At 35.8% G+C, this 27,126-nt stretch overlaps 1 protein-coding gene across 2 annotated transcripts in view; it reads right to left on the bottom strand.

Annotated features, from left to right (window-relative positions):
* Positions 1–27,126, bottom strand: part of AP3B1 (adaptor related protein complex 3 subunit beta 1) — a 273,819-nt gene that overhangs the window by 209,233 nt on the left and 37,460 nt on the right. For both annotated transcript variants that reach the window (XM_082835235.1, XM_082835236.1), the window contains exon 3: positions 13,551–13,625. In XM_082835235.1, the coding sequence (XP_082691361.1) occupies positions 13,551–13,625 (75 nt within the window). The remainder of the gene's footprint in view (positions 1–13,550; positions 13,626–27,126) is intronic.

Below are 27,126 nucleotides of genomic sequence, written 5' to 3'. Positions count from 1 at the left end.
TGAATCATAATTACTCTTCAAGTAATCTTTACCCAACTCTATCAAACTCCTGAACCATGCAAGATCAGAATAGACTCAAAGCAGCTCAGCAAAAGACAAAAAATATGAGACTGAAGTTGCTGCCTAAGCAACAGAATTTGCAATTTGAACCCTGTCAAAATAACTGCTTTCTAAAACAAAAACACCACCTATGGAGTAAATATAAAAGAATACAGAATCAACATAATTTAATATTCATAATGTCAAAAGATACAACTCAAATTACCCAATATATGAAAAACTAAAAAAATGGAACATATGCACACAAGAAAAGGAAATTAACTAAACGAAAGCCTGAGAAAAACATACTGGAACTAGCAGGCGAGGATTTTAGAGCTACTATTACTTAAAAGAAAATGTGCTTTCCATTAATAAAGAATAGAGGAAATCTCAGCAAAGAAACAGAAAGGATAAAAAAAGGACCAACTGAAATTCTAAAATGAAAAAATACAATTTCTAAAATAAAAATGAATGTACTTAATCAAATGGAGAGGACAGAAGAACGAGTAAGCAAACTTGAAAACAGGTGAGTAAAAATTACCTAATGTAAACAACACACACAAAAAAAGATCTAAAAAAACCAACAAAGTTTCATGCATTGGCAGGCAAAAATAAAACAATATAATATATATGTAATTTCAATACCAGAAAGAGAAAAGAGAAGGGGGCAAATATTATCTGAAGAAATAGTGGCCCAGGGCTTCCCTCGTGGCACAGTGGTTAAGAATCCACCTGCCAATGCAGGGGACATGGGTTCGAGCCCTGGTCTGGGACGATACCACATGCTGTGGAGCAACTAAGCCTGTGTGCCACAACTACTGAGCTTGTTCTCTAGAGTCTGCGAGCTACAACTACTGAGCCCGAGTGCCACAACTACTGAAGCCTGTGTGCCTGGAGCCCATGCTCAACAAGAGAAGCCGCCCAATGAGAAGCCCGCACACCACATCGAAGAGTAGCTCCCGCTCGCCCCAACTAGAGAAAAGCCTGTGTGCAGCAACAAAGACCCAATGCAGCCAAAAATAAAAACAAAAAAATTTATAGAAAGAAAAGAAAAGAAAAGAAATAATGGCCCCAAATTTCCTACTTTTGATCAAATACAGTAATTTATAGAACTAAGATACTCAACACACACAAAACCAAATGAACAGGAATATGATCACACCAAGGTACACCAAAGTCAAACTACCAAAAGCCAAAGATGGAGTAAAACATGAAAGTGTCAAGAGAAAAATTACAAATTACATAGGAAGATGAATGATCCAGTTAACAGGGACTTTACATAAGAAATTATGGAGGGCAGAAGAGTCTTCAAAGCATCTTTAAAATGCTGAAACAAAAAGAAACTATTAATCCAGAAGTCTGTGACCAATGAAATAATTCTTTAGGAATGAAGGTAAAATGCAAACATTTTCAGATAAAAGTAAGAGAATTCATCACTAGCAGACCTCCATTACAGAAAAAGCCAACAGAAGGTCTTAAGGCAGGAGGATCATGATACTGATAGAAATTTGGATCCTTAGAAGTCAAAGAGAACACTGGACAGGATAAATATCTTAATAAATGATAAATACTCTTTTCTGTTTTTTCTTTTAATTTCTTTATGTCATAAGTATTGATATTTAAAGGAAAAATTGTACTGTTTTATGATGCTTGCTTATTTTTTATTTATTTATTTGTTTACTTATGGCTGTGTTGGGTCTTCTCTGCTGCAGGTGAGCTTTCTCTAGTTGTGGTGCACAGGCTTCTCATTGTGGTGACTTTTCTCGTTGCGGAGCATGGGCTCTAGGCGCACGGGCTTCAGTAGTTGTGGCATGCGGGCTCTGTAGCTGTGGCTCGCGGGCTCTAGAGCGCAGGCTCAGTAGCTGTGAGCTTGGCTCGCATGGGCTTAGTTGCTCCACGGCATGTGGGATCTTCATGGACCAGGGCTTGAACTCGTGTCCCCTGCATTGGCAGGTGGATTCTTAACCACTGTGCCACCAGGGAAGTCCCTTGTGATGCTTTTAACTTATATAAATGTGATAAATTAATAACTAAAACATAAAAGGAGAGATATGGATGTATACAGTTGCAAGATTTCTATATTTTATGTGAAGAAGTGCAGCATTAACTATAATCCAACTGTGAAAAGTTAAGAATGGATACAGCCAACACTTTAAAAAAATGCAAAGAAGTACAGGTTAAAAATAAAAACAGGAAACATTTAAGTGTGATTTCCTCTATAAAAAGGAGGAAAAGAAGAAGAGAGGAACAAAAATAAAGGAGACAAATTTTAAAAAAGAAATCATGTAATACTACACTCAAATCCAACCACATCAATAAATACATCAAGTGTTAACAGAATAAACACTCCAATTAAAAGGCAGAGGCTGACAGAATGGGTGGGAAAAACATGGAACTAGATGCTGTCAATAAGAGACACAAATAGATATGAAGACACGGGCTAGGAACAAATGAATGAAAACAGGATATACCATACAAAGAGATGAGAAGGCTGGAATGACAATATTAATAACAAGAAATCAAATAGACTTTAAGACAAAAAAGTATTACCAGAGAAAAAGAAGGGTTTATTTTAGGATAAAGGGGCAATTCATCAGGAACACCTGAAAAGAGCTATGCCTAATAGGAGTGCTTCAAAATATAAGCAAAAAATGACTAAATTAAAGGGAAAAATGAACAATTCCAGGATCATGATTGGGAGATTTAAGATCCCTCTCTCAGCAACTGGTAGAACATCTAGACAAGAGGTCAGTAAAAACATTTTAAAAATCTAAACAACACATTTGCTTAAATAATATTTATAGAACATTACAACCCAAAGTGGAATACACATTCTTTTCCACTGCACGTGATATGCATACCAAAACAAACTAGATGATTAGCTATAAACAAGTCTTCATAAAATTTTAAGAGAATGATGTTTCCTGACTAAAAAGAAATTATATTACAAAGCAATAACAATATAAGATAATGAGATAACCCTCCCCCAATATCTGGAATTTAAACAACATACTTCTAAATACACCATAAGTGAAAAAAGAAATCATAAAATAAGAAAATATTTTTAGGGGGATGGATGGAGCGGGAGTTTGGGGTTAGCAGATGTAAACTTTTATATATAATGAATAAACAACAAGGTCCTACTGTATAGCACAGAGAACTATATTCATTGTCCTATAATAAACCATATGGAAAATAATATTTTAAAAAAAGAATGTATATTTATGTGTGTGTGTGTATATAATTGAACCACTTTGCTGTACAGCAGTAATGAACACAACATTGTGAATCAACTATACTTCAATTAAAAAAAGAATTTAAAAAAGTACATAGAGGACTTCCCTGGTGGTGTGGTGCAGTGGTTACGCACCACAGGTTATTGGCGCCTGCCAATGCAATGGACAGGGGTTTGAGCCCTGGTTCTGGAAGATCCCACATGCCGCAGAGCAACTAAGCCCATGCACCACAACTATTGAGCCTGAGCTCTAGAGCCCACGTGCCACAACTACTGAAGCCCACGTGCCGAAAGCCCGTGCTTCACAACAAGAGAAGCCACCACAGTGAGAAGCCCACACACTGCAATGAAAAGTAGCCCCTGCTCTCCGCAGCTAAAGAAAGCCCGTGCACAGCAACAAAGACCCAATGAAGCCAAAAATAAATAAATAAAGATTCTTAAAAAGTACATAGAGAATTGTAAAGTGCTGTTAAAAATGACAGAAATGAAAAAAAAGAAAATATTTTTAACTGAATGACAATGAAAACAAATCAAGTAAAAATTCAGGAAAGTAACTAAAGCAGTACTTAGAGGAAAAGACACAGTATTAAAGCCTTATATTCACAGAAAGATTTGATCTGAGTTCCCAACTCAAGATGATAGAAAACAACAACAAAAACCCAAATTAAGTAGAAGGATGAAATAAAAAGATAAATACAAAAGTCAATAATCATACCAAAAAGAAATCAATGACACAGGAAACAGAAAATTGATAAAACCAAAAGCTGGGTTTTTTTAAGTCAATAAAGTTGATAATCCTCTAGATAAACTGATGAAGAAAAAGAGAGAAAAGACAAAATTACCAATATCAGGAATGAAAGAGGAAACATCACTACAGAAGCTACAGACATTAAAAGGATACTAAGGAACTATAATTAACAACTTTATGCCAATAAACAACCTAGATGAAACAGATTCATTTCTTAAAAGAAAAATTACTAACACAATCCAATAAGAAATAGAGAATCTAAATAGCGCTGTGTTAGGGATCCACCAAGACTACCTTCAGGCTTAATGACTGCCTAGAAGGACTCACAGGACCCAGAAAGTTGTTACACTCATGGTTATGGTTCACTACAGTGAAAGGATATATAGTAAAATCAGCAAAAGGAAAAGGCACATGGGGTGAAGTCCAGAGGACACAAGGCACAAGCTTCTAAGAGTCCACCCACAAGCATAGTCACATAAAAATACTTCCTTCAGCAACAACGTGTGACAACACGTACAAAGTGGTGCCAACCAGGGAATCTTGCTTGAGACAGACGGTCCAGGGTTTTTATTAGGGATCAACCATGCAGGCACTGTATGCCTACATATATTGTCATCAGTAAGTAAGAGATCAGTAACTGAAGCTCCAGACCATGATAAGGAAAGCAGGTGTTTACCACAAACACTTTTAGTATATATTATTTGGATAAACTGACACAGCATGGCTCACTCTTATCTGACAGAACACTCAAAGAGATCAGTTCACCAGAGCCAACCAATAAACAATCATGAAAACAGACCTGGAGGGCTTCCCTGGTGGCACAGTGGTTAAGAATCCACCTGTCAATGCAGGGGACACGGGTCCAATCCCTGGTCCGGGAAGATCCCACATGCTGCGGAGCAACTAAGCCCGTGCACCGCAACTACTGAGCCTGCACTCAGAGCCCACAAGCCACAGCTACTGAGCCCATGTGCCACAACTACTGAAGCCCGTGTGCCTAGAGCTCGTGCTCCGCAAGAAGAGAAGCCACCGCAATGAGAAGCCTGCACACCGCAACGAAGAGTAGCCCCCGCTCGCCACAACTAGAGAAAGCCCATGCATAGCAACAAAGATCCAACGCAGACAAAAATAAATAAATAAATAAAAAGAAAAAGAAAAAAAGAAAACAGACCTGGAAATGTTCAGGGTTTGCACAACCCAAGCCTGCTGAGTTTAGTTTCCACACAGGCCTATACCAATAAACAACTTGAATTCATAATTTAAAACTTTCGCATAAAAGAAATTCCAAGCCCAGATGACATCATAGTAACAATGAAATAATACCAATTATTTGGTATTATTAGATAGAATGAAACAATACCAATTCTACACATTTTCTTTCAGAGAAAAAAGGAGAAACACTCTCCCACTCATTTTTTTAAAAAATAAATTTATTTATTCTTTTGGCTATGTTGGGTCTTCGTTGCTGCGCGTGGGCTTTCTCTAGTTGCAGTGAGAGGGGGTTACCCTTCGTTGCAGTGTGCAGGCTTCTCTCATTGTGGTGACTTCTCTCATTGCAGAGCACGGGCTCGAGGCGTGTGGGCTCAGTAGTTGTGACCCACGGGCTTAGTTGCTCTGCAGCATGTGGGATCTTCCCGGACCAGGGCTCGAACCCGTGTCCCCTGCATTGGCAGGTGGATTCTCAAACACTGCGCCACCAGGGAAGCCCATCTCCCACTCATTTTTAAAATCCAGTATTAACTGGTTACCCTGACATCAAAACCAAAGTCATCATGAAACAAACAAAAAAAATCCCTCAATAAGATATAGATGCAAAACTCCTAACAAAAGTTAGCAAATCGATTCTAACAATACACTAAAAGATTAATACACCATAGCCATTAGGGATTTATCCCAGGAACAGAAAGGTTTAATATTTAAAAATTAGTCCCAGTCATTTATCATACGAAGAGAATAGAGAAAAATCCTATGATAATTTCAGTACTTACAGAAAAAAGATTTGACAAAATTCAACATTCATTCATATAAAAAACTCTCAGCAAACAAGGGATAAAAAGAACTTCCTCAATATGCTTAAAGGCATCTGCAAAAAACCTATAGCTTGTATCATATTCTATGGTAAATGGCTCAATGCTTTCTACATCAGGAACAAGGCAATGAAAACCACTATCATTGCTTTTATTCAACATTGTAATATAGATTGTACTCAGTGTAATATGACAAGAAAAAGGCATATAGGATACAAAAGAAGTAAAATTATGTTCACATATGGTATAATTATTTATGTATCAAAGTCTAAGAAATCGATAAAATAGCTATCAGGAAAAAAAAATAGCTATCAGGATAAGTGAATTTAGCAAGGACACAAGATCAATACACAAAATCAGAATTGATTTTGCTAGCAATGACCAATTGGAAAATGAAATTAAAAAGACAACTCTATTTAAAATAGCATTCAAGAGACTTCCCTAGTGGTCCCAGTGGTTAAGAATCTGCCTTCCAATGCAGGGGACGAGGGTTCGATCCCTGGTTGGGGAGCTGGGATTCCACATGCCACAGGGCAACTAAGCCCATGTGCCGCAACTGCTGAGCCTGCGCACCACAACTAGAGAGAAGCCGGCGTGCTGCAATGAGGAGCCCTTGTGCTGCAACCAAGACCAGACGCAGCCAAAAATAAATAAATAAATAAATATTTTAAAAAACACAGCATTCAAAAACTACTCAAAACTAAACTGATGTGCAAAATGTTCAAAACTTGTACACCAAAACCTATAAAACACTACAAAGGGAAATTACAGAAGACCATATTCAAGGACTGGAAGACTTATATGGTGGAGGTGGCATTCCCTCCAATTGATTTACAAACTCACTGTAAACAAAATCAAAGTTAACAGGCTTTTGGAGAAATTGGCATGCTGATTTTAACACTTTTACAGAAAGACAAAAGACCCAGGTTAGTCAAAACAAGGCTGAAAACAGAACAAGACTGGAGTGCTTATACTACCTCACTTCAAGACTTACTGTAAGGCTACAAGACAGTGCAGTATAGGCACAAGGACGCACATACAGATCAATGGAACAGAACAGAGTCCAGAAATATGCTCGCACTTATATGGCCAAAATTTTTCACAAAAGTGGCAAGGTAATTCAACTGGAAAAAGATATAGTCTTCTTTATAAATGGTGACAGAATAGCTGAATATCTGAGAAAAAAAAATGAATTGCAAATCTTACCTCATACCACACACAAAATCTAATTTGACCCAGCCAAAACAATCTTGAGAAAGTATAAAGCTGGAGGTATCACGCTCCCTGATTTCAAACTATACTACAAGGCTACAGTCACCAAAACAGTATAGTACTGGCACAAAAACAGACACCTAAATCAATGGAACACAATAAAAAGCCCAGAAGTAAACTCACCATTATATGGTCAATTAATCTATGACAAAGGAGGCAAGAATACACAATGGGGAAAAGACAGCCTCTTCAATAAATGGTGTTCAGAAAATGGACAGTTACAATCAAAAGAATTAAATTGAACTACTTTCTCACACCATATACAAAAAGAAACTCACAATGGAGTAAAGGCTTACATTTAAGACCTGAAACCATAAAACTCCTAGAAGAAAGTATAAGTATTGCTCTTTGACATGGATCTTAGCAATATTTTTTGGATATGTCTCCTCAGGCAAGGGAAACAAAAGCAAAAACAAACAAACGGGACTACATCAAACTAAAAAGCTTTTGTACAGCAAAGGAAACTATCAACAAAACAAAAAAGCCACCTACTGAATGGGAGAAGATATTTGCAAATGATATAACTGATAAGGGGGTAATATCAAAAACATATAAAGAACTCACAGAACTCAACATCAAAAAAATACAAACAATCCAAATAAAAAATGGGCAGAGGACCTGAACAGACATTTTTCAAAGACCTACAGATGGCCAACAGGCACATGAAAAGATGCTCAACATCACTAATCATCAGGGAAATGCAAATTAAAATCACAATGAGTTATTACCTCACATGTGTCAGAATGACTATTATCAAAAAGACAGGGAGTTCCCTGGTGGTACAGTGGTTAAGAATCTGCCTGCCGACGCAGGGGACACGGGTTCGAGCACTGGTCTGGGGAGATACCACATGCCACGGAGCAACTAAGCCCATGGGCCACAACTACTGAGCCTACGCTCTATAGCCCACGAGCCATAACTACTGAGCCCGTGTGCCTAGAGCCTGTGCTCCACAACAAGAGAAGCGACCACAATGAGAAGCCTGTGCACTGCAATGAAGAGTAGCCCCCACTCACCACAACTAGAGAAAGCCGGTGCCCAGCAACAAAGACCCAACACAACCATAAATAAATAAATAAATAAACTTTAAAAAAAAAAGACAGCAAGTAACAAGTATTGGTGAGGATGTGGAGAAAAGGGAACCTTTGTGCTCTGTTGGTGGGATTGTAAGTTGGTGCAGCCACAGTGGAAAACAGAATGTAGGTTCCTCAAAAAATTAAAAATAGAACTACCATACAATCCAGCAATCCCACTCTTAGGTATACATTCGAAGAAAACAAAAACACTAATTCAAAAAGATATTGATACATGATCCCTATATTCATTGCAGCATATTTACAATAGCTAAGATATGGAAGCAACCTAAGTATCCATCGACAGATGAATGAATAAAGAAGATGTGGTGTGTACACACACACACACACACACACACACACACACAAAACGGAATATTAGCCATAAAAAAGAATGAAATCTCGACATCTGCAACAGCATGTATGGATCCAGAAGGTATTGTGCTAAATGAAATAAGTCAGACAAAGAAAGATAAATACCATATGATTTCACTTATATATAAGGAATCTAAATACAAAACAAATGAACAAACAGAACAGAAAGAGACTCACAAATACAGAGAACAAACTGGTGGTCGCCAGAGGGGAAAGGGGCAGGGGCATGAGTGAAATAGGTGAGGGAGATTAAGAGGTACAAACTTCAGTTATAAAATAAATAAGTCATGTAATGTACAGCATAGGGAATATAGTCAATAATACTGTAATAACTTTGTATGGCAACAGATGGTAATTAGACTTTATTGTCGAGATCATTTTGTAATGTATAAAAATATCGAATCGTGATGCTGTACACCTGAATATAATTTTATAAGTCAATTATACTTTAATTTTTTTAAATCTGATTTGAAATGTATTCTGTAGTAAAGATTTAACAAAGTAGGCCAGAGATTGCTATCCTTAGAAAGCCTACTTATAAAGTTGGCCTTGACTGTTGTCTGGGAACTTGAACTTCAGAGATATTGCCACCATTCCCTAACTGATACGGGTGGTTTACATGAAAACAATATGGTTTATGCTGAACATGTGCTTACTTTCTGAGAGTCTGCAATTCTGGAATGTGCTAGGCAGTTAATGGGTACACGAGCAGCCCCCAATAAAGACTTGGGCACTGAGTCCCTTATGAACTTTCCTAGTAGACAACACTTCACACATTTTGTCAGAGGTGATGCTGGAGGAATCGAATGTCACAGGGAAAATCACTGGGGAGGCTTCTTAGAAGCTTGCATCTGGTTTTCTCTGGACTTCACTTCATGTACCTCTTTCAGTACCTAATTTTTGTTGTGCATCTTTCAGTGTAATAAGTCATAGCTATGAATCTATCTATAACTTGAGATCCTGTGGATTAGCCCAAAGAATGAGGGAACCTGTGGGTAGTCTTGGGATTCTCCCCTGACATGGATCATAGTGCAAAATTTAATAGCTAAAACTTTTTAAACTTTTAGAACAAACTGGGAGAAATCTTCATAACATTAGGTTAGGCAAAGATTTATCAAGCAGGTCACAAAAAAGCCTCAAGTATAACTAAGAAAACTGACAAAATGTACTTTATCAAATCAAATGTTTATTCCTTGAAAGACATTACGAAAACAAAAAGGCAAGCTACAGACTAGGAAAAAATAAATACTAGTAAATAACCATCAATCTGACAAAAGGCTTGTATCAGAATATATAAAGAATTTTTATACTCTAGACAAAAAAATTAAAAATAGGTTAAAGATCTGAACAGATATTTTAGAGAAGTTTTACGACTGATCAAAAAGATCATGAAAAGATGCTCAACACCACTAAGTATCAGGAAAATGCAATTAAAGGCACAATGAAACACCATTACACAACCACCAAAATGGCTGAAGTCAGACTCTAACAAGATCAAGTGTTGAAAGGGATATGAACTGACTGGAACTCCACACATTCCTGGTGGGAATGCAAAGGGCACAGCCACTTTGGAAAACTACATGGTACTATTTTCTACAACTTAAACATATTCTTCCCAGACAATGCAACACAACTAAGCCTAGGTACTTACCCAAGAAAAATTAAAATACATGCCCATAAATAGCATTTTATTTGATCCAAGTGTATTTCAACTGGTAAATTAAAAAACTGTGAAATATCCATATTATAGCAAAAAAAGGAACAAAACATGAATACATGAAACAGCAGAGATGAAACTCAGTAGCCTAAGTAAAAGAAGTCAAACACAACAGCTTCTATATTGTATGATTTGATTTATAAAAAATTCTAGAAACAACAAAACTACACTGACAGAAGGCAGATCAGTAGTTGCATGAAGACACCATACACAAAAATTAACCCCAAACAGATCACAGTCCTAAATATAAAAGCTAAAACTATAAAACTCTTAGAAAAAAAAGACAAGTGTAAATCTTTGTGACCTTGAATTAAGCATCAGTTTCTTAGATATGACACCTAAAGCATAAGCAAAAAATATATATATATATATATCAATAGCTGTCATCAAAATTAAAAACTTCTGTGCTTCAAAGGGCATTATCAAGAAAATAAAGGGATAACCCACAAAACAGGAGAAAAATATTTGCAAATCATACATCAGATAAGGGTCTAGTATTCAGAATACATAAAAAACTGTTAAAAGGGCTTCCCTGGTGGCGCAGTGGTTGAGAGTCCGCCTGCCGATGCAGGGGATGCAGGTTCGTGCCCCGGTTCGGGAGGATCCCACATGCCGCGGAGCGGCTGGGCCCGTGAGCCATGGCCGCTGAACCTGCGCGTCCGGAGCCTGTGCTCCGCAACGGGAGAGGCCACAACAGTGAGAGGCCGGTGTACCGCCCCCCCCCAACACACACACACTGTTAAAAATACACAATAAAAAGACCAACAACCCAATTATAAAATGGGAAAAGGATCTGAATAGATATTTTTCTAAAGAAGATATACAACTGGCCAATAGATTCTCAACAATTTTCTATTAAGGAAATGTAAATCAAAATTTCAATGAGATACCACTTCACACCCACTACAGTATACAATCTAAAAGACAGACAATAATTTTTCTTTACTAAAAGGAAAATAAGTGTTGGTGAGGATGTGGAGAAACCAGAACTCACATACATTGCTGATGAAAACATAAAATGGTTACAGCTGCTGTGGAAAACAGTTTTGAAGTTCCTCAAAATGTTAACCACAAAGTTATTTTGTGACTTAGCAATATCACTCCAAGGTATATATGCAAAAGAAGTGAACACATATGTGCTCACAAAAACTTGTACAGAATGTTTACAGCAACATTACTGACAAGAGCCAAAAAGTGGAAACAACCCAAATGTCCATCAACTGATGAATAAACAAAATGCAGTATACCCATACAATAGAATATTATTCAGCAAAAAAGGAGCAATAGAGCAATGATGCATACTATGACATGGATGAACCTTGAAAACATTATGCTATGTGAAAGAAGTCAGACACAAAAGCACATACTGTATAACTCAATTTATATGCAATGCCCAGAGTAGGCAAATCCATGGAGACAAAAAGTAAATTAATGGTTGCCTAGGGCGAGCGGGTGTTGTGGAATAACTGCTAATGAATATAACGTTCCTTGTTGAGGTGATAAAAATGTTGTGGAATTAGATGGTGGTGATGATTGCACAATTCTGTGAATACACTACACATCACTGAACTGTACACTTTAAGAGCGAGAAGTTTATAACATGTTATTTATGCTTTGATAATCTTTTAAAAAGATGACTGATTCTTTAAAGTAAAAATAATAACCATGTATTTAGGGTGCTTTAGCATATTTAGAAGTAAAATGCATAAAATGGGAACAGACTGGAGGGAGCAAATAGAAATTTACTGATGTAAGAATATATGAAGGGGTATAATTATTTGAAACTAGACTGTGATAACTGAAAAATGTATATGTAAATCCTAGTGGTAGACTGTAGTAAGTTAAATATATATATTGTAGCCCCTAGAGCAAGCACCTACAGAATAAACAGAGGTACAGCTTGAAGAGTAATATTAATAATACTAGATTATAAGTGAAAAAACTTCCCTTTATCTTTAATTTCTACTACTTATACTCCATTTCCCTCCACCTAAAACATCCTGCCCTGATGTCACCACGTCCTTGAAAATATTCGTCAATGGAGACTGCTGCTTCTCCCAAATTTACCAGACTGAAAAAGAGGACTAGGCTTATTTCTTGATGCTCACAGTTGCTAGTATGGGCAAACATGAAACATGTTTGCTGGCATTTTCATTCTCGTGCCGATATCACTAGCTCCTACTAGCTCCTAGCTAGCTCCTAGCTAGCTCCTATCACTAGCTCCTACTACTTCCTAGTAAACACACCCTCCTCAAAAACAAACACTCCCAACATACCCCCAGACAATCACTACCCAACATCAGTTGAAGTTGAGACTCATGACGGATGTGGCCATTCAATCTTCATTACAACCCTCTGTTCTTTTGAAATACAAGGCATTTGCTCACATCAATCTCTAATTCTCTTCACTGAACTTTTCATACTACTCATCTTTCTCAATGGTTTCTACACTGGCTCATATTTTTCTTCTGCACTCTATTAGAAGTCATTAGTCCATTTGACCTAACATTAATTACCTTGGCCTCAAAGTTCTGTGAATTCCTCTGTTTCAAATTCCATGTACAAGCCTACACAGGGACCAGTAATTGAAGGTTCCCACTACATCCTGCCTTCTGCTCACCTCCTACTATACTGAGGCAAGGTCTATTAGAACTAAGATGCTCCAGGAAGAGCACTAGATTTGGAGTTACAACACCTGGGTTCAATCCCTGCCCTGATACTGCAGGAATTTAGGTCTGTTTCACTGGACATAATGATATCTTAAAATTAAGTCCCGAGAGCAGAATTTCAACTAAACTGGCTTCTAAGAATATTCAACAAGTTACCACCCTTCACCCAGGTGAATTAATCTCAATTTTACTTTTCATATTCTCCACCAAAATTCCAAAGCTAAGATTGTCTACTTTGTATTCTATATCACCTATTTAAGATTATGGACATTGTAATTGTATCGAAAATCTAGTGTCACAAGTATCTTATAATATGTTGTGTTTCAAAGTAACTCAAAAGTATATGATTCTTTCACAACAAAAGGAATCATTAAAATTATGAATCAAAACAGTACCTCAATATTTTTACTGGCCACATTCTTCACAACAGCAGGAAACAGGTCAGATGCATTTTTCCCTTTTGCAATCATCTGAAGAATAAAGGTGGAATATTAGGGCTGAAACTTTTTAAAAATTAGTCATTTAAAAAACATAAATTCTACATACATTAAATATTTAGAAGATAAGCTACAGAAACAAATAAGCTATAGAGTTAACAACTCTTCTTGAGTCACCTTATTTATTCCAACTATCTGCAGCAGAGAACAAACAATCTCTTGGGAATCAATATAAATACATATAGACATATTAAGGAAGAAACAGTAATTTAAAGACACAATATTTACAATAGTTTTCTCTGGCTAATGGTGTTGTAAACACTTTTAAAATATTTGTACTCTTCTTTATTTTCCAAGTTCTTACATTAAAGATGTAATGCTTTTGCAATGGGGGTGGGGGTGGAGAATGAATATTATTTTAAACAAACTACAATAATTTTTTCTCCTTCGGCTTTCTTTTTATAGATTCCCCTACTTCTCCAACCATTTTTTTCAAAGTTCCCTTCACCAGGTCCTCTTCCTTTCCCCACTAAAGTTCTGTGCACCAACATCTTTTCAGGCTACACTGTTCTACAATCTCTGAAACGCCTGAGATTTCATTCACCCTCAACATGTTAACTCCTACCTCTACAGGGATCAACTCCCCAAACTCTAGCCCTAACTCTAGGCCCTAGTTCCACTTCTCTAACTGAACATTATTAGATGTCCTTCTCATCCAAAACTTGCTATGTCTAAAACCAAACCTATTTTTCCTGATAAAATGGCATTCGTGCTAGAATTTCCTATTTCCACCAATTTTCCCAGATACCAGAAACCATGAAATTATCTTGGTCTCTCCTCACATCTACACAGTAACCAGGTCCTGTTGTGAATTCTTAGCACACTCACATTAATCCCTTTCTCCTGTTACTATCCTAGTATAGGTCAGTATCACCTACAGAGGACTTTTCCGACAATCTCCTCCTTCTGTCCATAACGTACATCACCGACAGTTTAATATGCTCAAACTACCACTTTGCACGTCAGCTCCCCCTCAAAGATCTCAAAAGCCCCTGACTGCCTAAGAGTCCAAACTATTTCATTTACTATTCAAATGACTTAATTGCATTAACATCCCTTTTAAGCTCATCAACCATTATTGTTCTACACCAATGTTATTATAAAAGTAAACTGATCTACTCACTTCTTGTACATTCTCTGGCTCCTCTATGCTGGTGCTCATATCATGCCCCCAACCCACTTCTTTTTACTTTTCTAAGTTCTACCCTTCTATCTAGAGTATCATCAAATTCTAATCATTCTCCCTTGCTAGAGCCATCTCCTAACACCTAGCCCACTATGGTGTCCAATCCTAATTTCCTCTAGAATTTTTTAATCTACGTTTTTCATTTAGAATTTCCTATGTGTTACCTTTTATTTCTATTTATTTCAGTTTTATGTCTACCTGTATTTCCATTTCCTTCACTCTCATTCCCAGAATATATCTTTATGTCTTTTAATAGTATGGACTTTGGTAGCCACAAAATAAAGTTTTAACTACAGGATAATTTTTTGGAAAAGGGATCTTGGGACTTCCCTGGCGGGCCAATGGTTAAGACTTCGCCTTCCAATGCAGGGGGTGCAGGTTCAATCCCTGGTCAGGGAGCTAAGATCCCACATGCCTCGGGGCCAAAAAAACAAAACATAAAGCAGCAGCAATATTGTAACAAATTCAATAAAGACTTTATAAATGGTCCACATCAAAAACTAAGTAAATATATATATAAAGTCTAAAATACCATTTTAAAAAAAGGGATCTTTATGAATTATCTAAGAAATCTAAGAAACTACCTTAAAAAGGTAGAAGGCATTAGTTTTATAAATTTACAGAAATGTTTTATAAATACTATGTGACATTTTAAACAACAATAATCCCAGTTAACAATATCTCAGAAGACCTTTCTACATGACAGCTTTAGAACACTCTAATACAAACTAGTCTTTTCATTTTCTATTTCTTTACCTGTGAAATTATTTGAGTATTCTGTGAAACCTTCTGAGTATTAAAGAAGGTTCACGAAATAGTGCAACTAAAGTATCTTTATATGACTTTTACAATTTTCTCATCTGTAAAATGAGGAGAGAGGGATTAAATGTTCTCTAGGGCCCCTTCCTTCAGTCATTCAGTAACTACCTAAAGTCAGAGATCCTATCCTATGATATCCTACTCCAAGGCTTCCCCAACTTTATTCTACAGAATGCTATTCAAAAACATGTTAATACACAAGGGAGAAAAAAAAACCTATAGTCAAATTCATTCAACAGATATTTGCCGAGAGGATACTACATACGAGGGACTATTCTAGGCCTTGGGGATACAACCGTGAACAATATAGTCTTTACCCATCGGAGCTCACCTTTTAATGAGGGGGAGGGGCAATAAACAAATATAGTATGTGAGGTGGTAACAAGGGTACTATGGAGAAAGATAAAGAACTGCAGGAGAAATGGGAAGTGCTAAGGTAGGGGTGGGAATTGCTGTTTTATGTTTTGGTTAGTGTTTGCACAGCATATATTTTTTATCCTTATATATTTAATCTATCTATGCCTTTATATTAAAAGTGGGGTTTTCCTAGAGAACGTACAGTTGCATCTTGATATTTTCATCAAATATGACAGTCTCTCTTAGTTGGTGACTTTAGATCACTTACATTTAATATAATTATTGATATAGTTATATTCAGGTCTACCATTTTATTAACAGTTTTCTGTTTATTCCCTGTGTTTTGTTGTTCTGACTGCTGTTACTCTCATTATTTGGAAATTTTTTAGTATTTAATAATTTAACTTTTCTTTTTTATTTTAATTTTTATATTGACTATTTGGCTATATCTTTTTGTATAATTTTTATTGGTTCTTCTTCTAGAGATTACCAGATAATTACATAGATGCACAAACACAGTTGACAGATACATATAGACAGGTAAGTCAAGATATGTCAAACCTTCCACAGTTTACTTAGAGTTAATATTTCACAAGGTCAAATAAAATGTAGAAACCTTTCAACCATATAGGCCCTTTCAATCTGACCTCCCCACTACTCTTTATGTTATAGCCATCATGTATTTTATATCTACATCCATCGAAAACCTCTCAGACAATGGGATACTTAGGAGGATAAAATTAGTCCTTTATGCTTACCAGATATTTACCATTTCTATTGGTCTCCCTCAAAATCCATCACATATTTCCCTTCAGCCTGGAGAACTTCCATTAGCCTTTCATTAAAGCAGATCGGCTAGAAGTACTCTACTATTTTTTTCTGCCTGAGAATGTCTCTATTCATCTTCATTCTTTCACTGGATTCACTGGATTCTAGGTTAACAATTATTTTCTTTCAGTACTTAGTCATTCAGTTTATCCTGATTGGGGATCATTGAGTTTCTTTCATCTATAAATTTAAGTCATTCATCAGTTGGGAAGTTTTCAGCAATAATGTCTTCAAGTATTTTTTCTGCCCTAAAAAATATATGTTACATGGACATAATGTTTTGGTATCATCCAACAAGACCTCAGGCTTTGTTCATCTCTTTTCTTTTTAATCTCTATTCTAAGAATTGACTAATTTCTAGTGATCTGTCTTCAACTTTTGACTCTTTCTTCTGTTATATCAATTCTGCTATTTAGTCAACCCAAGATATTTTTATTTCAGATATGATACTAGGACTTCCCTGGCAGCCCAGTGGTTAAGACTCCATGCTGCCACTGCAGCGGGGCACAGGCTCATTCCCTGGTCAGGGAACTAAGATCCCGCATGCCATGTTTTGTGGCCCCCCCAAAAAAACGAGATATCCAGATATGACACTATACACATGACAGAAATTTCAACAAATTTCTAATGACGTGGTTCACTTGATATATTTTGGAAAACAACTATTTACCCATTAGTTACTACCTGGGGAATAAGTAGATATAGGATATCCCTTTCCCTAGCGTAACTTACCATCCAATCATAAGTGGCCCTAATATTACTCACTACTGAAGTATAAAACAAGAGAAATGTCTATTTAAGTCTTTACCCATTTTTAATTGGGCTGTTTTTAGTTATTGGGTTATATGAGTTCTTTATATATTCTGGAGAGTCTGTATCAGATATATGATTAAAAATATTTTCTCCCATTCTGTGGGTTGCCTTCTCATTGGTTGACAGTGTCATTTGATGCATGAAGTTTTAAATTTTGACATAGTCTAAATTATTTCTTTTGTTGCTCACCTTTTGATGTTATATCCAAGAATCCTTTGACAAATCCAGTGTCATGAAGTTTTTATCCTAAGTTTTCTTCAATAAGCTTTATTGTTTTAGCTCTTATATTTAGGTCTTTGATTCATTTTTTCACTTATTATATATATTGTATGAGGTAGGGGTCTAAAAATTCATTCTGGATACTCACGTGAGTATCCAGTTTCCAAACACCATTTGGGGAAATTCTACCCCCACTGAATTGTCTTGCACCCTTGTTGAAAATAATTTGGCCATATAAGTGAGAGTTTTCTTTTAAGGCTCTCTATTGTGTGTATATGTCTCTCTATATGTCTGTTTTTATGTTGGTACCACACATTTTGATTACTGTAGCTTTGTAGTAAGTTTTGAAATCAGAAAGTGTAAGACTTCTTTGTTCTTCTTTTTCAAGATTGTTTTGGCCATTCAGAGTCCAGTAAGATTCCATATGACTTTAAGATAGATTTTTCTATTTTTGCAAAAAACATCCCTGGGATTTTGATAGGAACTGCATTGAATATGTAGATAATTTTGGGAATATTGATATCCTAATAATATTAAGTCTTCCAATCAATGAACATGGGACATCTTTCCATTTATTTGTGTCTTAATTTCTTTCAGCAACATTCTAGTTTTCAAGGTACAAATCTTTTGCTTCCTTGGGTAAGTATTCCTAAGTATTTTATTCTTTTTGATGTTATCATAAATGAGATTATTTTCGCAACTTCCTTTTATGGTTGATGACTGTTACCATATAGGAACACAACTAGTTTTTATGTGTCAATTTTGTATCCTGCAACTTTGTTGAATTTGTTTATTAGTTCTAAAAGTTTTTTGTGGACTCTTTAGGGTTTTCTAAATATAAAAGCATATTGTCTGTGAATGAAGATAATTTTACTTTTTTCCAATTTGGCTGCCTTTTATTTCTTTTTCTTACCCAATTGCTGTGGTTAAAACTTCCAATACTATGTTGAATAGAAATGGTGAAAGTGGGCATCCTTGTTTTGTTCCTGAACTTAGAGGGAAAGCTTTCAGTCTTTCACCACTGAGTACAATGTTAGCTGTGAATTTTTCATATTTGGCCTTTAAAATGCTGAGGTAGTTTCCTTTTATTCCTAGTTTGTTGAGTGTCTTATCCTGAAAGGGTGTTGAATTCTGTCAAATGCTTTTTCTGTATCATTAAAATAAACTTGTTTTTTCTCCTTCATTCTGTTAATGTGGTGTATTACAATGATTATTTTCATGTTATTTTTAAAATACTGAATAATAATCTAGATCTAAAAATTCAGATCTAGGGACTTCCCTGGCGGTCCAGTGGTTAAGACTCTGTGCTTCCAATGCAGGGTGCACGGGTTTGATCCCCAGTCAGGGAACTAAGATCCCACATGCCATGCAGCATGGCCCCCCGCCAAAAAAATTCTGATCTAAAAACATAATTAATGTTAAAAAGCATTAATCTTTTTTTAACTAAGCAAGATAAAGAGGAGAAATTGCACTTACTTTCTCAACAATTTCAACTAGCTTCATTTTTTACAGATATACAGATGGGGAGAAAATTCAGCATTTTTACTTTATAAATAATTACTAGTTAATTTACAAACCAGCAGTTAATTTTCAGACCCAACTGCAACTCTTAAGAATCAGCCCCCAAGAATAAATAGAGAAATAGAAAATGAACTGACCCTTGACTTCTATCCCAGAAAGTACTCTTGAAGCAAAATTGACAGAAAACCCATTAAGGTTCTATAGGCATTACATCACTAGTAAAAATTCAGGCCTGCTAACTAGGAACTGGTCCTGATGTATATTAGCATGGCAGAAAAAATCTGACCCATTAAACAACTTCCAACCTAAGAACAAGAAAAGATGCCAACATCAGCCACAAGTTGAATCCTTTAAAGTATACACAGAACTGAAGCATTTTTGTTGAAGGGAGAAAGAGAACAAGGGATGGGCAGTCTAGAAAGACTTAGCCCAAAATGTTTATTATAATCATTAACTCAAGACAGTAAGAATTACGCATGTTTTTATTTTCTTCTTCTTATATGGACTTTCTCAAAATTTTTCTACAACAATAATATACCATATGAATTTGGCTTTTTTTTTTTTTTACAAATATTAAACAAAAATATCTGGAACTTTGAAATTACCTTTAATTTTCTTAGGGTCAATAATATCCAACCAAATACCATGTAACATGTATGGCTATGAAATAATACAGATCAGTAACTCTAATTAGGAATTTTAAGAATTTTATCTATCAAAGAAAGGTTCAGATTTGCTCATTATCCCAAAACTACAAAGACAAGCAAACTAACCTGAGAAAGACCTTTAATATCCAACACTTACTAAAAGAAAATACATCAAAGATTTCTATACACCAAAATATTCCATTCTTTCAAGGACTCTGAATAATCAACTCATCAGTATTATAGCTAAAAATCTTATTACAAGTTCACTATATGAAGCAATACATTTCAAATTCTTAGTTCACATTTCATCAAGCCAAGATAAAATACAAACATGTGCTTTAAACATTAGACACATATTTTTCAGAAATATCAAGAAAAATAACATATGTATGTTTCAACTTGAGTCCTGTTATGTAATAAGTGACCACAAGATTTTGAAGTAGGTAGCTTTTTTTCCCTAAGCATGCTTTGGCATACATGAGACTTTATTCAACATATGAACCATTGGAAACATTTCCCCATGATTCTAAATAAGCCTCAGATATTACCAAAGAAAGATAATAAAATGAACTGAAACTATCATTATGGTTTCTCTCTAGTAGATATTGCTGACAAGATGCTCTGTTGACTCGTAGGACTACCGACTATGAAAGATAGCCAGATGTGCACTGCCAGCATTTTGATATATATTAGAAAGTAATGTGTTAAAACAAATACATAACACTTAAAATTTTGGCAGATTAAAATTTAGAAATGTTTAAAGGTTTTTAACTATGAAGCTAAGGTCTTAAAACTACTCTGTAATCATGAGGTGGTAAAACCCCATATTCAGGGCTCATGAAACCTAAATTATGCAGAGAAATGTAAATATTGACAATTACATTTAAAAACTCCACGAAATTCTGAAGCCCATATAATATTCTGCTAATTGACCTCTAGCAAACTACTTCCACCCAACAGATGTTTTGAAATGATGCATACATGTGCATACATGAACATAACATTTTAAAAATAATTTTTAAAGCTCCCACATAGAAATATGGTGCTAACTAGAAATCGAACTAAAAACTGGACAGAAGTAAAGGTGAACAAATGATTGTTATAATATTTCACTGGAAAAAATTTCAAGAAAAATAACTATTAGTTATTTCATAAAAGAAGAGATTAGCAAACAATAACTGCTAGTTTAAAAGTGAAATACAGGGGAGGATATATCTTATATAACCATTGTGCTATGAGTATGATTTTCCATTTTCTTCTCCAAAAGTTAAGTTAGAAAAGATCTGTGATGATGAACAGTTTCTCCTGAAAGGAAACTAGGTAACCAAATTTTGGAAGCACATCTTGAATCAGACGAACCATGCTCTTACTGAATTTTTAAGTTGCTGTTAGTTTGATATTAAAGCAAAATTAAAAATGTCTTAGTTTTCCCCATGGAACGTTAATATGTCAAAAGCCATATTGTCTAAATGTGTTTCTTAGGCAAATACTGAGTAGTGTTTTAAATTCAGACATAGAGTTTCTACTGTGAACATATAAGAATGATTAATATTCTTTTTAAAGACATTTTTTCTTTTAATCATATATTCAGGAAATATTTTAATTTCATGGTCAAAGAATGGTGATAGGTAATACCTGTTGTTTTCTTTTCTTTTCTAGTAACTAAGAGGAGATCCTTATTTTATTTGTTGTAGCAAATTCCTAAATGAAAACTGGGCAAATGGTATCATATCTGGCCAGCTGCAACCTCCTGCCTTGACCTTCCTTCCTAGGGTTTCTTTGTTGTTGGGACTCTTGATTAAGTGGCCTTGGGTTCATTTTGTAATTTTGCTAGTCATCAGCAAATTCACTTGCATGACATTATTGCCAAATGAGAACACAGCTGAATTACTGTGACTGTGGTGTAGGGTAGTGCCATGGAGAAAACTTTGTTTTCTCTACAGAAAAAAAACTGTTTTCTCTACAGACTACAGAAATCATGAGTGAGGTACAGGTAAACGGAGAGCCACAAAGATCCATGAACCAGAAGAGAGAGTTCAGATGTAGATCAACAAACACACAGTAAACTGATTTTCACTTGAAGCTGAAATTCAGTGGCGAAAGGACAGCTTTTTAATAACAAATGGTGGAATATTTAATAACAAATAGAGGAAAATCAGACATGCATCCGGTTCTTAACCTCACACCATACATAAAAAATAATGCAAAATAGACCATAGACCTAAACATAAAAGCTAAAAACAAGACGGGAAATCTTTGCAAACTTGGAGCAGGCCAAGATGGCTTAAATAACAACTCATGCTATGAATCTAGCTCGACCCTAATCAAAAACCTCAACAGAGGACAAAAAGAAAACTATAATCCAACATCACTTAAACACACAGAAATATATCTACTTGTACTCTGCAGGATATATTAAAACCAAGACTAGAACATTACAAATATTTCTAATAAAATCAGAAACAAGATAGTGTTGTCTTCCACCACCACTACTATTCAACATCATGGTGGAGCTTTATCCAAGCAAAGAGAGGAGAAAAACAAATGAGAGATAAAAATATTTGAAAATAAAATATAAATCTGTCATAAATTCTGGACAATGTAATTAAGTATCCAGAAAACCAAGCAAAGAAACCAAAAAACTACCAGATCTAAGAGAGTTCACTGAGAAGGCCAAATGCGAGAACAGAAAAGTCATTTGTTTTCCTATACACCAGTAATAATTAATTTTGAAAACATAATGAAGGGAACCATTCATAATGGCAACTAAAATTTAAACGTACACAGGAATGAATCTAACAAGGAATGCTTAAGATTCCTTATGCTTAGAAACTATAAAATATAAATATAATGCTACTGAAAGACAGGAAAAGAGCGAGGGAAGGGAGATGGAAATACACAAATTCCACATTACCCTAATCAAAATCCAAAAACAACTTTTAACAGAACTTGACAATTTGATCCTAAAGTTTATCTGGAAGATGAAACTTTTACTTTTTATACCTCAATATTATTTGAAAATTTACAAATACATATTTGTGTCACTTGCATAATAAAGTAATTTTTTCCAGATCTATGGCGATATAATTGACATAGAACATTATGTAAGTCTAACGTGCCAACAGTTACATGAAAAGATGCTCAGCATCACTAATTATCAGGGAAATGCACATCAAATCCACAGTGAGGTTATCACCTTAAACCTGTTAGAATGGCTGTCACCGAAAAGACAAGAAATAACAAGTGTTGGTGAGGATATGGATAAAAAGGAAACACTGTGCACTGCTGGTGGCAAATTGGTAATGTGAGATATATCTCACATATTTCGTATACACACATATACATATATCTGTATGTGTGTTGTGTGTAAAATGGGATATTATTCAGCCATGAGAAAGGAAGGAATCCTGCCATTTTTGACAACATGGCTAGATCCCTGAAGACATTATGTAAAGTGACAGAATAACTTTTAATTAATAACCATTTTCCTACACTTAAAAGATCAAATTCCAAATTTACCTTTATACAAACTTCCTAATGAGAGACAGTCTATAACTACTAGACTAACTACTAGTATGGCTATATTTACATTTCTTTTTTTTTAATGTTTATTTTTTATTTATTTTTTTCTTATTAGTCATCCATTTTATACACATCAGTGTATACATGTCAATCCCAATCTCCCAATTCATCCCACCACCACCCCCACCTCCCGATATATTTACATTTCTTTATGATGTTTATTTACATTTAAGTTACATTTATAATAGTCAAGTAGTCTAGATTATAAGAATATCAATTTTTATTTATCAGTTTGAAAGAGGAATATAGAAAAAACTACCAAATACCTCATTTTCATATTTAGTAATTTCAATAGTATCCTCAGGTTTAATGAAATAATTTACCTTAATGGAATGTAAAGCCAAAGTTTAATGAAATAATGAAGAGCACTGCCTGCTTTAAATGGATGGCAGTGCAGGACTGTAACCTGCAGAACCACAAGCGGAAACCATGCAAAGCAATCTTGATAACCAACTGTAAAACTTATAATGGATCTGTGACTTCTTTTTTTTTTTAATTTTTTTTTTTTAAGTTTTAGTTATTTTATTTATTTATTTTTTGGTTGAGCCAGGTCTTAGTTGTGGCTCACCAGGTCTTAGTTGTGGCTCACCAGCTCTTTGGTTGTGGCATGCAAACTCTTAGTTGTGGCATGCATGTGGGATCTGGTTCCCTGACCAGGGATCGAACCTGGGCCCCCTGCATTGGGAACACGGTGTCTTATCCACTGCGCCACCAGGGAAGTCCCAGATCTGTGACTTCTAAAAATTTTGTAGAAACATTTAAAATTCTCTTATTACTGTCAGTCAGAAATGTATAGGAAAATGAAAAACAATAAAATATTTATTTAATATACTGTAACTTAACATTAGAAACATTGAGAATTAACTTATCAAGAGTAGTTTGAATGGACTTGCCTTATTCTCATCCTTTAAAGCAGGGGCCCCAACCGGTACTGGTCTGCGGCCTGTTAGGAACCAGGCTGCACAGCAGGAGTGGCGGGTGAGCAAGTGAAGCTTCATCTGCCGCTCCCCACCACTCACATTAATCACCACCTGAACCAGTGGTCCCCAACCTTTTTGGCACTAGGGACCGGTTTCACGGATGACAATTTTGCCACGGATGGGGTTGGAGGGGAAGAGATGGTTCAGGCGATAACGTGAGCAATGGGGAGGGGCAGCCGAAGCTTAGCTCGCTCGCCTGCCTCTCACCTCCTCTGTGCGGCCCAGTTCCTAACAGGCCACAGGACCCCTGGCCTGAACCATCCCCCCCCATTGCTGTACCGCCTGAACCACCACCACCACCCCCCCACAACCCCACCCCATCCGTGGATAAACTGTCCTCCAAGAAACCGATCCCTGGTGCCAAAGAGGTTGGGAACCACTGATTTAAAGTACCAAGCAAGCAGGCTTCCCTGGTGGCAGAGTGGTTAAGATCCACCTGCCGATGCAGGGGACACGGGTCTGGGCCCTGGTCCAGGAAGATCCCACACGCCACGGAGCAGCTAAGCCCATGCGCCACAACTACTCAGCCTGCACACTAGAGCCCGTGAGCCACAACTACTGAGCCCACGTGCCACAACTACTGAAGCCCACACACCTACAGCCCGTGCTCCACGACAACAGAAGCCACCGCAATGAGAAGCCCATGCACCACCACGAAGAGTAGCCCCCACTCACCACAGCTAGAGAGAAAGCCCGTGCGCAGCAACGAAGACCCAACGCAGCCAAAAATGAATAAATTAATTTTAAAACAGAGAAAGAAAATTAACAAGCAAGCATCTTTTCTATTCCTTGGTAAATTACTGCTTTATAAGTTTGGATCAGCTTCCAACATTGTATCCTTTGTACTTTCAATGTTGTGAATTATCTCCTGGAGTTCCTCTAATGTGAAGATTTTTGGCAGCATCACTTCCTCTGGCATATCTTCGGCCTTTTCATCACAGCTATTTTCCTCATTTATGTTGAAAAGCTTGCCTTACTGAAGTTCCTCAAGCTACATATTTAGAGTCTCTCAAAAAGGGGCAATGTCACCATTCCCACAGTCAGCTATTTCTCTATAACTCCAGTTACATTCTATCTGAATTTCATTTCTAGTGTTATTTTCATTTCCTTGCTGCATTTTAATCTTTGTTGACCAAATCCCTCTTTTAATTAACCATTTTTATAAAATGTTAAGTGGGCTTCTCACTGGGAAACAAGTAGGGACCGCTACTGCATGCTTTGCAGTCCGCACACAAACTGAATAACATACACAGCGACCAATCACTAAAAATAACTTTGAAAGAAGTAACATGACTGGTCACTGATCATGATGCACATTTGTTATATACATAGTGAGTTGTGGACTGAAGAGTTAGTGATGAAGTTTGTACATTATGCAATTACTAAGTTAATATACCACGATATCTGAAATTTGAACCGTCTTGTTAGTAGACTGGTGAACTGGTAACTAAACTGTGGTAACTGAAGTTCAAATATCAAAGTCATGCAAAGCAAGAACTACCTGTCCATAAATGCTATTATTTATATGGTATAACATTAATAAATGAAAAATTTACAAAAGAATCTTCAACATTTGCCTTCATTACCAAATGACATAAATCTGATGCAAGAATCAAGTAATTTATAGGTGTTCCACAGATATAATTAGTCCTTGACTTTTATATATTTGATTTTCACAACTAACTTTTGAACAGGACATATTCATACCCATAATCATCTTTCATAAATGGGATTTGGATTTTAGAAAGGAGATTTCATACTCTCACGTGGTGGCATTGTCTGCTGGAAAACAATACTGTTTCAGTTGTGTTTACACCCTACTACAGTAGAGTTTATTTGTGCAATTATGGAAATTTACTACATTTTGACCTTATACAAAAATTTCTGGAAAACAAAATCAGCAGTGGTGGTGAAAAATGCATAGTAAGAATAAGAAATGTTTTAACGAATTTAATTCCACTGAGACAAGCAGAACTCTTTAGCATCAGACAGTCACTGAATTAAGCCAGTTTTTTTTCACTGTGAACGTAAACTATCAAATACAAAAAAAAAAAAAAAGAGACCAACACAAGTTACAAAACTACGTAAAATTTTATATATAATCAGAAATTTCATTATATTTAATTCTCTGACAATGGAACCCTCTACATAATAACGTATCAGTCCACTGTTTGAATTTTACGTTACAACTGAAACTAGAGAAATGCTCTTACATTTACTAGTAGTCATTAGAAGTTCTACACTGATAAACTGAATAAAGCATTTCTATTGGTAGTAATGGAATTTGAAAATCAGAAGAAAGCATGCTCACAAGTTTTAGGTCATAGAATGACAAAAAAAAATACTTTAGCTCATTAGTATCCCTCTTTGTAGGAAGTCAAAATATTGTTGTATGTAATCTTATTTTGTCTTCAAACTGATTAGCACTCTCTGACAGAAGAAATATCTTAATATTAGAGATACGGAAATTAAAAAACAGAAAAAACAGAATAGGAACTCAAGTTTCTGAATTTTGTCACTTC

The sequence above is a fragment of the Leucopleurus acutus genome (genome assembly GCF_964270905.1).
Source record: "Leucopleurus acutus genome assembly, chromosome: 3".
NCBI lineage: Eukaryota > Metazoa > Chordata > Mammalia > Artiodactyla > Delphinidae > Leucopleurus > Leucopleurus acutus.
This window is presented reverse-complemented; position numbering and strand designations above follow the sequence as displayed.